The sequence below is a fragment of the Hyaena hyaena genome, unplaced genomic scaffold (genome assembly GCF_003009895.1).
Source record: "Hyaena hyaena isolate Hyena2069 unplaced genomic scaffold, ASM300989v1 scaffold_1575, whole genome shotgun sequence".
Lineage (NCBI taxonomy): Eukaryota > Metazoa > Chordata > Mammalia > Carnivora > Hyaenidae > Hyaena > Hyaena hyaena.
The window spans coordinates 57,033-70,614 of record NW_024082174.1 but is presented as its reverse complement, the minus strand read 5'-3'; the positions used below and the strand labels follow the sequence as shown (position 1 = coordinate 70,614).

General features: G+C 42.3%; 1 gene segment (V, D, J or C); it reads left to right on the top strand.

Moving 5' to 3' along the window:
* Window positions 1-10,566, top strand: part of LOC120225931 — a 43,495-nt gene extending 32,929 nt beyond the window's left edge. The window contains 3 exon segments of the V gene segment in view: window positions 5,334-5,660; window positions 6,955-7,134; window positions 10,547-10,566. Coding sequence covers window positions 5,334-5,660; window positions 6,955-7,134; window positions 10,547-10,566 — 527 coding nt within the window.
* Window positions 10,567-13,582: the final 3,016 nt, after the last annotated feature.

Below are 13,582 nucleotides of genomic sequence, written 5' to 3'. Positions count from 1 at the left end.
CATGAAGGAGGGCACTTGTGGGGATGAGCACTGGGTGTTATATGGAAATCAACCTGACAATAAATTATAAAGGAAAATAAATAAATAAATAATTAAAAAAAATTTTTTTTAAGTCACAAGGGATTTTAAAGAACCAAGCTTACACATAAGTGGTGCAATTACCCTTAGGGTTACCTAAAAGTCACCAGAGGATGCTAAGTTCACCAGAGAGCTCAGGAAAATATGAGGAGTTAAAGATACCACGTGGAATTCAGGACACCATGGGACATTCAGGTATCCTGGAGCCGCTCAGGTCTGCACGGGGCTCTCAGATCTCCAGGGAATGCTCAGGTCTCCAGGGGACATTCAGGTCACCAGGGGACACTCAGATCCCCTGGTGGCGCTCAGTTCACCAGAAGCACACAGGTCACCAGATGCACTCGAGACATCCGGGAGAGCTAAGGAAACCATGCAGCATTCAAGACACCATGGCACATACAGGTCACCAGGGGCACCTGAGACCTCACAGCTTATATCCAGAATCAGTAGTGTTTCATGGTCAGTTTCTTGTGGAGCATCTTTATCATCATGTTCTGCAAAATTCATCCTGAACAGTAATCAGTACGAACGTTTTTTTTTTTTAAACATTTACAAACATAGATGACTTCTCATGTTAAGTGGGAAAGGTTATAACAGTCGTGCCTTCCTTGACAGAGACCAAGTGCTGTGATAAATCAGCTCATAGAATCAGACCATGGCATCTCTGCATTTACAAGGACACTAGATACCATTTAAAGAATATTTATTTATTTTGGGAAAGAAAGGCATAGCATTATCACGGGAGGGGCAGAAAGGAGGGTAAACACAGGATCCGAACCATGCTCCAGGCTCTGAGCTGTCAGCACAGAGCCCGATGCAGGGCTCAAAATCACAAACCACTAGATAATGACCTGAGCTGAGGTCAGACGCTTAACCCACTGAGCCACCCAGGCATCCGTGAATATCATTTTTAAATGTATAATATTCAAACAAAGAAGACTGACTCATATCAAGTGTTCTAAATTTAATTTATTTGAGCAACTTCTGTCTCTATTATCTTCTTTAAGGTTTTCCTTTGATGTCTATGAAGGAGGAAGACCATGAATAATGGCCCTGTGGTTGTCGAAACCTCACAGCATCTCCATGAGCTCCATGACACTCCCTCAAGCATATTCAGTATCTCCGTGCTCCTGTGAGAGAAAAGAGTTGTTTCTACACTTCACCGTTTTTGCTCTCCATCCAGGTCAGGAAGCCATAGACAACCAGTGGAGAGGCACCACTATCAATGTCTACACTGAATCTGGTCTTACACTATTGGTAGCCAGGGTTCCATTCTCCTGGAGTAGTTAGGAATCCTCCACTGAATCCACCTGTCGCTGCACCTGCCTCTCCCCACAACATGAGGCCCAGACCATCCTCACACTTAGCTAGAAATGAAGTCAGCTATATTAGAACAGATTTGGAATCTGTTTAGTAGGTTATTTTCAGCACAATGTTTTCAGTAGCAGTTGCACTCCCATCGAGAGCATTTCCAGGGTTACCTGTTCTTCACATCTTCACCAACACGTGATATGTTCTCATTGTGTTTGGTTTCACTTTATAATAGCCTTGATTACTGCTGAGAGGTGATATCTCAGTGGTTTGGACGTGGATTTCTCTGATGTTGAACATCGAGTCACGTGGTTGATGGACATTTGTCTGTCTTTTGTAGAGAAATGGATATTGACATGCTTAGCCCTAATATTAATCAGGGTATTCGTTTACTGTTATTGTTATATTTTTTATATTTTTGCTACTAACATTAAGGAGTCCTTTACATATTTTGGATATTAACAACTTTTCAATATTTTTTCATGTAATGTCTCCCATTTCATACACTGCCTTCCTTCTCTGCTAACATTTGCTCTGCACAGTTTCGAGTTTGATGTAGTCCCACTTGTCTATTTTTGTTTTGCGCCTGTGATTTTTCTTTTATATCAAATAAATAATTATCAAGTGAATGTCATAAGGTTTATCTTTTCTGTTTTCTTGTAATACCCTTAGGGTCAGGGGTTCTGCTAAATCTTTGATTCATTTTCAGTTTCTCTGTGTCTACGTGTATGTTTCATGTAAGATTATGGCAAAATGCCATTATTCCGCAAGTAGATATCAATACAATTTTAAGAAACACTATCTCAGTATAACACCCTCAAGTTCCATCCATGTTGCTACAAATGGCCAGATTTCATTCTTTCTCGTTGCCATGTAGTATTCAGGCAGAGAAGGACAGAAACCATATGTTTGCACGTATAGGTGGGTTAGGAGGAACTTAACGGAGGACCATGGGGGAGAAGAAGGGGAAAAATAGTTGGGGAGAGGGAGGGAGGAAAACCATGAGAGACTCTTGAATGCTGAGAACAAACTGAGGGCTGATGGGGGTGGGGGAGAGGGGAAAGGGGCTGATGGGCATGGAGGAGGGCACTTGTGGGGATGAGCACTGGGTGTTATATGGAAACCAACGTGACAATAAACTATTAAAAAAAAAAAAGAAACACTAACGTTTCCCCATTGTGCATTGTTTTTTTTAAACAGTTTTTTTTAATATCTTTTTATTTATTTCTAGAAGAGAGAGACACAACATGAGCAGGGGAGGGTCAGAGAGAGAGTGAAACACAGACTCTGAAATAGGCCTCAGGCTCTGAGCTGGCAGTCAGCACAGAGCCCGACGCGGGGCTCCAAACCATGAGCCGCGAGATCATGACCTAAGCGAAAGTCGGTCGCTTAACCGACTAAGCCACCCAGGCGCCCCTCCCTATTGTGTATTGTTGAAAATCCAGTGGAATATTTGCTGACTGCATCTACATGTTTTAATTCTGGGCTTTCTAATCTGCTCAACTTGTCTATATGTCTCACTGTATGACAGCAGAACACTGTTGTAGCTAATGTACCTTTGCAACATATTTAGAAAGAAAGAAGTGTGATATCTCCAGGTTCGCTCCTCTTCATGATTGTTTTTGTATTTCCATGTGTTCTGTGGCTCCATATAAATTAACATATTTTACAGAATCCTTTAATAAAGTCATTGGTATTTTTATTGACACAATTAACATAAAAAGATAAAGCAGAGAAAAATAAAGACTATTACAAATACACAAAAGAAGTCAACTACATTAAAACTTGTATTTGGGAAACAATATGAAATTTAAAAAGCATAGGTAGCCTAGAGAAATAGAGAAGACACAAACAAATACAATCATAACTGAAAAAGGAGTCATAACTGGACTAAAGACATGAAAAGGATCATAAAAGAAGAACTTAGATATTTATAGGCCAACAATTAGATCACCAAGAACAAATGACATATTTTCTAGAATTACGAAATCCACCATGACTTTCATAAAAACATACAAAATGAACAAAACAAAATTAATAAGAAGACCGAATCTTTGATCTAAAACCTTCGCCCTCAAATATAATAATAATAAGAAAGCCCAGAGTTTCATGGCTTTATTACCAATCCTACCAAAAAGGAATTTAAAGAGGAACTAATGACATTACTTCTCTAGCTATTACCAAGCACTGATGAAAAAGAACAATCCAAATGCATTTTATAAGGACTGCATTATTCTCACACCAAAGCTGACAACACCACAAGAAGGGAAATTACAGGCCAATATCTTAGATGAAAATACATGCAAAATACTTTGACAAAATCTGAACATACTGAATTCAGCAGTACATTGAAGGGGCCATACATGATAACCTAGTGTGATTCATCCCTGAGTTGCAAGGATCCTTCACATACACAAATGTATAAAGGTGATGCCCTACATTAATAGAGAGAATGATTGAATCTACACCATCCTCACTGGCATAAAAACTTTTATCATTTAAAAACAACTCATAAAAAATGAACAGAAGGAAATCACCTTCACATAATCACGGCCATTATGAAAAGCCCACACCCGGCACCATAGTCAACAGTCAACTACTGAAGTCTTTACTGTCAAGTCTGGAGTCAAGCAAGGATGATCATGCCCAGAATAAGTATTCAACGTGGTAGCACGAAGGAGAATATGCCACCCCAAAATATGCCATCTCGTCACATTGCTTATTTGGATGAAAGTCCTTTGGGAAATAGCCAGTGCAAGGACACTTTGACACTCCTTTCCCCCCTGAGAGCAGGAAACAAATCTCCCTCAGGAAAGCTCCCGTCCCTGTGCCGTAGGAAAGAACCATTCTTAGCACTGGAATAGGAATTTTAGGGCCAAGAAGGTTGTGCAAAGAAACCTTATTACCTGCTGACTAATTACTACCCAAAAACCACACTATTGCTTTAATTCTTTACAAATTCAGTTTTTTTGTTGTCTGAAAGTCACAAATGAAGCCTACTTTGTTCATTCCCTGGATGTCATATAATTAAGAAGCTCATGCACATATAAAAAGAAATTGATTCTGTCCTGTAGATGTCTTATGTCAATTGAATTATTAGAACAGGTTAAAAACCACGAAGCAAAGAAGAAAAAATCTTCCTCTACTACAACTGGCAGATGTCCCAGAAAAATCAGGCATAAAAAAGAAATAAAAGGCATTTACATCAGTTAGAAGGAAGAAAAGTTATTTGCTTCCAGAATACATGACCTTAAACATTGTAGAACCCTAGCTATGCCACAACAAATATCAGAACTACATTTTAAAATGAGAAAAAGTTTAGAATACAAAATAAACAAAAAAAAAACCCTGTGATTATACACATCAGTATAAATTTTATGCAAAGAAATAACAAAATTATACCATTCAAAATGGTATATAATAACGTATTTTGGATTAAACCTCAAAAAGCATGTAAAATACGTGTATTCTCAAAATTACCCATGTTGATGAAACACTTTTCAAATTACACACATGCTTGCAAATATAACTATGCTCACAGATTAGCATTCTTCATACTGTCACAGTGCCATCTACACAGAGTGATCTAAATGTGACTCTCTAACCATGTTTTTAAATTTTACAGAATCAAATATAAGTCTGGAACTTTATATATACTTAGAATACATGCAAATGGGGCCCTGCATTTTCTTATTAAAACATTCCATCCCTGACCCTGCAGCTGGGAGAGGAGCCCAGACCCAGGATTCCCAGGTGTCCCCATTGGGTGACAAGAGAGAACACAGGCATCTCACCATGGAGTTTGTGCTTGGCTGGGTTTTCCTTGCTGCTGTTTTAAAAGGTAATTCGTAGTGAACAAGAGACACTGAGTGTATAAGTGGATATAAATGAGAGAAATGGTGGATGTGTGACAGTTTCCTGACCAGCATGTCTTGTGTCTGCAGGTGTCCAGTGTGAGGTGCAACTGGTGGAGTCTGGGGGAGGCCTGGTGAAGCCCGGAGGGTCCCTGACACTCTCCTGTGCAGCCTCTGGATTCACCTTCAGTAGCTATGCCATGAGCTGGGTCCGCCAGGCTCCAGGGAAGGGGCTGGAGTGGGTTGCATACATTTATAGTAGTGGAAGTAGCACAAGCTACGCAGACTCCATGAAGGGCCGATTCACCATCTCCAGAGACAACGCCAAGAACACACTGTATCTGCAGATGAACAACCTGAGAGTCGAAGACACAGCCACGTATTTCTGTGCGAAGGACACAGTGAGGGGCCATCAGTGTGAGCCCAGAGAGAAACCTCCCTGTAAAAGGGGATCAGCACCACCATGGGGCACACACTATGCACAGTTCTGGTTTATTTTCCCAGGAGCAGGTGCACATGGAGGTCACAGGCAGGTTTCCTGTCAGGGTCTGGGGTTTCATCTCCATTCAGCAGGTTCCCCCAGGGAGCATCTCTGGACACATGATTCTGTGCTTACCTATTCACTCTCTGTATTAGAAACTGTTGTTCTAAGAAAACTACTTAACATGCACAAAATACACAGTTGCTTGCAGTTGCTCACTCCTGTTTCTAAATATGAATGAATTATATGTACCCTGAGGCACATCAACTGAACTTTTACAGGCGTCCCGGATTCACTGACTTTGCAGGTAAAACCACAGGATCCCATAGCTCCTCATTATCCTCACCCAGCTCTTGTCCCAAGAACATGGCACTTCCTTCATGGCCCTTTGATGCTCAGGACTTTAAATGAGTTTCAGCTTTGTTTAAACTACAATAGCTTCTCCATATATTAGTCAATATTCTCCTGAGGCACGGAATACATAGCACATTGGATTACATGACTCTATAGTCTAAGAAGTCCCATGATCTGCAATCATAAATAAGCTGGAATAACAGGAAAATCAATGGTACAATTATTGTCTGATTCTGAACTAGTGTCTAGTCTGACACATGGAGACCTGATGGTGTATCTCTCAGTCCAAGGGTAGGAGGAGATCAATGTCCCAGCCCAGGCATGCACACAAGAAGTAAAAATGAGCTTAAGTCTTCATCCCTCTACATTTAATTCTATTCATAGTCTCAATGGAATAGATGATGCCCACTTAAGCAGAAACCATGGATGGAAATGTCATTCTCTTATGGAAACACACTCAGACATCCACAGAAACAATGGTTAATCTGGGCAGCCATGACCCAGTCAAAATGACACATAAAGTTAATAAGGACAACTCAACCTCCCATAAATGTGGATCTCAAAGACTGAAGATTTAGACGTCCATGGCATCACTGGGTGTAGCCTGGTGGGCGTCGTGGTGCTCCTGTGAAGAGGTGGGCAGAGGCCTGTGAGTGCACAGTGGTCTGAGATTCTCTGGGTCGCAGGGAGGGAGGCAGGCCCCTTCCTGTAGTGCATTTGGGAAGAGTCGCACTGACTCTCACGGGAGAGGAGAGCCTGCACATGCCTTGCGCCGCCTGGTTCTTTGCACGGGAGCCTCTGCTGAGGGCAGCTACCTGACTGACAGCTTTTTGCTGTTCTTCCCTATGAACGCCAAGCCCCCTGGTGTTCATGCAGCTGCCCTTCTGGGACAATCCCGCATCGACCGCAGTGCCACAATACCCACCCCTGCGGATAAGAGGGCACATGCCACTGTGCTTCCCTACAGTGGTTGTTTTCACACCCAGCTAAGTCTCCTGAGAGAAAATGCAGGAACGCCATGCCACCAGATGGACAGATGCTTAAGACACATACAAGGTGAGTTTAGGGCGCTGACAGAGGCTTGGGGCTCATGAAAGATTGTTCTCTCTTCACTGAAAACTTCCTGAACGGGGTCAATGGGAAATCCCTCTCCAAGAATGAAACAATGGGCTGCTGCTAATACTTTCCCCGACCAACAGCACGGACAGACGTCACTGAGTAGCACAGAGCCTACTAGTGGAATCTTGAGCTTCTAACATCAAACCCCTGAACCCTACTCTCCTCAGGTGCTTCATTATTAGGTTAGGTGTGACTGAAAACCAAATCAGCACTGGACGTCTTCCCCAGAAGACCAGCACAAACTCCCACACTCACCAAGTCTACTAACCATAGAATACATCATAGATTCAGCACTAGGGGAAATAGGATCTAGCCTTTTTTTTTACATTTATTTTATTTTTGAGTGAGTGAGAGAGAGAGAGAGCGACAAAGTGTGAACAGGGGAGGGGCAGAGAGAAGGAGACACAGAATTCAAATCAGGATCCATGCTCTGACCTGGAGCACAGAGCCTGATGTGGGATTCTAACTCACAAACCACAAGATCATGACCTGAGCGAAAATCAGACACTAACTGAATGAGACACCCAGGTACTCAAGGATCCAGTCTCTTTGGTGGCCAACACACACGAAGTTAAAACTCACCACACAGGGGACAAGGTCCAAACACTCGTCACTGTGGGCAAGATGAAACTCTGCAGAGGAATGGCCTGAGGGAAAGGGCAGCCAACACATAACAGTACAGTGTACACAGCACACACAAGATATGTTTTCTGAAGAGTCAGCACCTGGAGAGTATATGACCTCTTCTTAATAAACCACCATTCTAGAAGCAGAAAACATAACAGGGTTTTCTAAAACACAGAATAAGGCAAAAACATCAACATATGTCAGCATGGAGGGCTTCATCTCAAAGGAAAAAAAACATTAAAGCTCATTGCCAGGGATTTAAACACAAGACATATAAGTAGTATGCCTGAAACCCATAGATCTTCTTGAAAACAGCATAGAAGATATGAGGGATACTTTAACTGCAGATAGAAAATATTTAATAATTAGGATGGAATTGAAAAAATACTGAACCAAGAATCAAAAATGACTGTAAATAAGAACATCGGGGATGGAAGAGTCAAAGGAACAAATAAGTGATATAGAAGATTAAATTAGGGGAATAATGAAGCAGGAAAGTAGAGGAAAATTGAAATATTGTATCACAAATGTAGACTTAGTGAAGTAAGCAACTCCATAAAGTGTAGGAACATTCTTTTCAAATGAGTCCCAAAGAAATTTGGATAAAGAAGGAGCATAAGGTTTATCTGAGCGGATTATAGTAGAAAAATTTCCCAAACTGGGGAAGGAAATGGACGTCCACACCCAGGAGTCCTTCCATCAAAACCACCAAAAGCAGGCCAACATGGAGATATCTTCATAAGAAATTTGGCAAAATATACAGGTAAAGAAAAAAATCCACCTATACGTGCAAACATATGATATTTGTCCTTCTCTGCCTGACTTTTTTCGCTCAGCATAACACACTCAAGTTCCATCCAGGTTGCTACAATGGTTAGATTTCATTCTTTCTCATTGCCATGTAGTATTCCATGGTATAGATAAACCACATCTTTTTGATCCATTCATCCATTGATGGACACTTAGGCTCTTTCCAGGTTTTGGCTATTGTTGAGAGTGCTGCTATGAACGTTGGGGTACATGTACTCCTATGCATCAGCATTTCTATATCCCTTGGTTAAATTCCTAGCAGTGCTATTGCTGAGTCATAGGGGAGTTGTATTGTTAATTTTTTGAGGAACCTCCACACTGTTTTCCAGAGGGGCTGCATCAGTTTACATTCCCACCAACAGTGCAGGAGGGTGCCCGTTTCTCCACATCCTCGCCAGCATCTAGAGTCCTTTGATTTGCTCATTTTAGCCATCCTGACCGGCATGAGGTAGTGTCTCAGTGTGGTTTTGACCTGTATTTCCCTGATGAGGAGGGATGCTGAACATCGTTTCATGTGTCTGTTGGCCGTCTGGATGTCCTCTTTGGAGAAGTGTCTGTTCATATCTTCTGCCCATTTCTTCACTGGATTTTTTGGGTTTTTTTGGGTGTGGAGTTTGATGAGTTCCTTATAGATTCTGGATACTAGCCCTTTTTCTGATATGTAATTTACAACGATCTTTTCCCATTCCATCAGTTGCCTATTAGTTTTATGTATTGTTTCCTTTGCAGTGTAGAAGCTTTTAATCTTGATGAAATCCCAATAGTTCATTTTTGCTCCTGATTCTCTTGACATTGGGGATGTGTCAAGTAAAAATTGCTGCGGTTGAGGTCAAGGAGGTTGTTTCCTGATTTCTCCTCTAGAGTTGTGGTGGTTTCATGTCTCACGTTCAGGTCCTTTATCCATTTTGAGTTTATTTTTGTGTATGGTGTGAGAAAATGATCTCGACCAATATTTACAGAAAAATTAACACGAATATATCTCCAACTACTACAAAACACTGATGAAAAAGAACATTCCAAAATGCATTTGTTGAGAAAAGCATTACTTTTACATCAACGCCAAAGAAAGACACCACAAGAAGGGGAAATACAGGCCAATATCCCAGAATAACATACATACAAAATTCCTTGATAAATTTCGAGCATATTGAATACAACAGCACATTGATAGGATTATACATGATAATCCACTGTGATCCATCCCTGAAAAGCAAGGATTCTTCAACATGTACAAATGTATAAATCTGATGCTCTACATTAACAGAGAGAATAATTGAATCTATATCATCATTAATTGATTCGTAACCGTTAGACAAAATTCAACGCGTGTTCAACATTTTAAAAAAGCTCTGTTAAAAAGGAACAGAAGGAAATTACCTCAACTTCACCGTGGCCATTATGAAAGGCCCATACTTGACAGAATATTTAACAGTTAACTACTGAAGCCTACTTGTCACATCAGAAGGCAGGCAATGTGATCTCCCGCAACATAAGTATTCACATAAAAATGTGAAGAATAAATATGCCACTTCAAATTATCATCTTGTCATTTTGCTTGTTTGAATGAGAGTCACTTAAAAAATAGTCACTTCCGAGGACACTTGGACCCTCACCTGTCCCCTGACAACAGGAAATAAATCTCCCTTGAGAAAGCTTCCTTCTCAGTCCCAGGAGGGGAGAACCACCCTTAGCACCAGAACAGGGGACTTAGGGACAAGAAGGCTGTCCAAATGAACCTAGTTACTTGGTGACTAATTTAATACTCCAAAACCATACCTTTGCTTTGATTCCTTACAAATCCAATGTTTTGTTGTCTGAAAGCCACAAAGGCCACCTGCTTTGTTCAGTCTCTGGGTGTCGTATTATTAGGAAGCGCATGTACTCGCAAAATGAAATTTATTCTCTCCTGTAGATCTCTCTTATGTCAATTGAATCCTTAGACTGGGTGAACACCCAGAAGCAAAGAAAAGAAAATCTTTCTGCTCCTACAACTGGAAGATGTACCCAGAAAAACTAGGCAATAAATAGAAATAAAAGACATTTAAATCAGTAAGAAGAAAGAAAAATTACCTGTTTGCAAAGGACATGATCTTAAACATAACAAAACACTAGAGATACCACAAAAAATATTAGAACCAATTTCGAAGAATGAGGGAAAACTGCAGGATAGAAAATAAAAAGCAACAAAAAGAGCTATGATTCCACAAACCAGTTTGAAAATATATACAAAAGAAATACCAAAATTATACAATTTAAATGGCGCAGAATAAAGTGTTTTGGACTAAACTTCAAAAAGAATATAAAATGCTTGTAGAGTGAAAATGACCTATGTTGATGAAAACATGTAAAAACACACACATACCAGCAAATGTAAGAATTCAGAGATAAGAGGGGCGCCTGGGTGGCTTAGTCGGTTAAGCGTTCGACTTTCGCTTAGGTCATGATCTTGCGGTTTGTGGGTTCGAGCCCCGCGTCGGGCTCTGTGCTGACTGCCAGCTCAGAGCTTGGAGCCTGTTTCAGTCTGTGACTCCCTCTCTCTCTGACCCTCCCCTGCTCACGCTGTCTCTCTCTCTCTCCTAGAAATGAATAAAACATTAAAAAAATTTTTTTAAGCTATAAAAAAAAAAAGAATTCAGAGATAAGAATTTTAAATACTGTCAAAGTACCGTCTACACAGTGGCCTAGAAGTGCCTCCTTAACCCTGTCATTTACTTTTAAAGAATCAAATCTAAGCCTGGAGATTGATATATAGACAGAGGATATGCAAATAGGGCGCTGCCTGTGCTGATTAAACCGGCCCAGCCCCAACCCTGCAGCTGGGAGAGGAGCCCCAGCCCTGGGAGTCCCAGGTTTTCCCACTGTGTGATCAGGACAGAACACAGACATCTCACCATGGAGATTGTGCTTGGCTGGGCTTTCCTTGTTGCTCTTTTAAAAGGTAATTCAAGGTGAACTAGAGACACTGAGTGTGTGAATGGATATGAGTGTGAGAAACACTAGATGTGTGACAGTTTCCTGACCAGGATGTCTTTGTGTCTGCAGGTGTCCAGTGTGAAGTGCAGCTGGTGGAGTCTGGGGGAGGCCTGGTGAAGCCTGGAGGGTCCCTGAGACTCTCCTGTGCAGCCTCCGGATTCACCTTCAGCAACTTCTACATGAGCTGGGTCCGCCAGGCTCCAGGGAAGGGGCTGGAGTGGGTTGCATATATTAATACTGGTGGAAGTAGCACATGCTATGCAGACTCCGTGAAGGGCCAATTCACCATCTCCAGAGACAACGCCAAGAACACAGTGGATCTACAGATGAGCAACCTAAGAGTCGAGGACACGGGCACGTATTTCTGTGTGACAGACACAGTGAGGGCTGTCAGTGTGAACCCAGACACAAACCTCCCTGTAGAAGGGGATCAAGACCACCAGGAGGCGCACACTCTGCACAATTCTGGTTTGTATTCCCTGGAGCTGGTGCAGATGGAGGTTAAGGGCAGGTTTCCTGTCAGTGTCTGGGGCTTCCTTTCCACACAGCAGTTTCCCCCAGGTAGCCTCTCTGGACACGCGATTCTGTGCTTACCTATTCACTCTCTGTATTAGAAATTTTGTTGTCATAGGAAAACTACACTAACGTGCACAATGGACACAGTTGATTGCAATTGCTTCCTCCGATCCCTAAATATGTTTGAATTACAGGTATCCTGAGGCACATGAGCTGAACCTTTACAGGATCCCAGATGCACCGACTGTGCAGCTAGGACCACGGATCCCACAGGTCCTCATTTTCCTCATCCAGCTCTGGTCCCAGTCAAACAACAGCACACTTCCTTCATGGCACTTTGCTACTCAGGACTTTGAATGGCTTACAGCTTTATTCAATTACTCTAAACAAGAAATAAATCATCTCTTATAGAATAGAACCCTAAGAACATTGGTTTACATGATTACATAGGCTGAGAAGTCCATGATCTACAATCACAAGCTGGAGACCCAGGAAAACCAGTGTAATTCTCGTCTCATTCTGAACTAGTGTCTAGTCTGAGAACATGGGGACTGCGTGATGTAACTCTCAGAACAGGGTGGGAGGAGACCTATGTTCCAGCTCAAACATGCACGTGGGAAGTAGAAATGAGGGAATTCTTCCTCCATCTGCATTGGATTCTATTCAGAACGTTAATGGAGTGGGTGATGCCCGTGCAGACAGAAACCACGGATGGAAATGCCAATCTCTTCTCAAAACACATCACTGACATCCACAGAAACAATGGTTAATCAGGGTAGCCAAGACGCAGTCAAGATGACACAGAAAGTTAACCATGACAAGTCAATCTCCTGTATTCGTGGATTTAAAGGACTGAAGACCCAGAAGCCCCTGCCATCGCTGGGTGGAGTCAGGTGGGTATATCAGTGCCTTTGTGGAAAAGGAGGACAGAGGCCCATAGAAAGTACTGAGGTCTGAGGATCACCTGAATCACATGGGAAGAGACAGTCCCTTCCTGGAGTGCATCTGGGAGAGGTGGCACCGCCTCTCATCAGCAGGAGAGCTGACAGGCACCACCGCACTGCCCTGTTCACTAGCATAGGAGCCCCTGCTGAGAGCAGCTCACTGGATGCTGGCTTCGTGTTGTCTGTCATTATGTCCTCCAAGCCCCCAGGTGTTCGTGCAACTGCTCTCCTGGGACAAACCAGTTCCAGCCACAGCACAAGACCCTCTTCCAGAGGTTAAGTGGGGGTCCCTGTCATATTGAGCTCATACAACATGGAGTTTTCAAACCCAGATAGAGCTCCTGACATAAACATAAAGTTGCTGGGGCGCCTGGGTGGCTTAGTCGGTTAAGCGTCCGACTTTCGCTCAGGTCATGATCTCGCGGTTCGTGGGTTCGAGCCCCGCATCGGGCTCTGTGCTGACTGCCAGCTCAGAGCCTGGAGCCTGTTTCCGTCTGTGACTCCCTCTCTCTCTG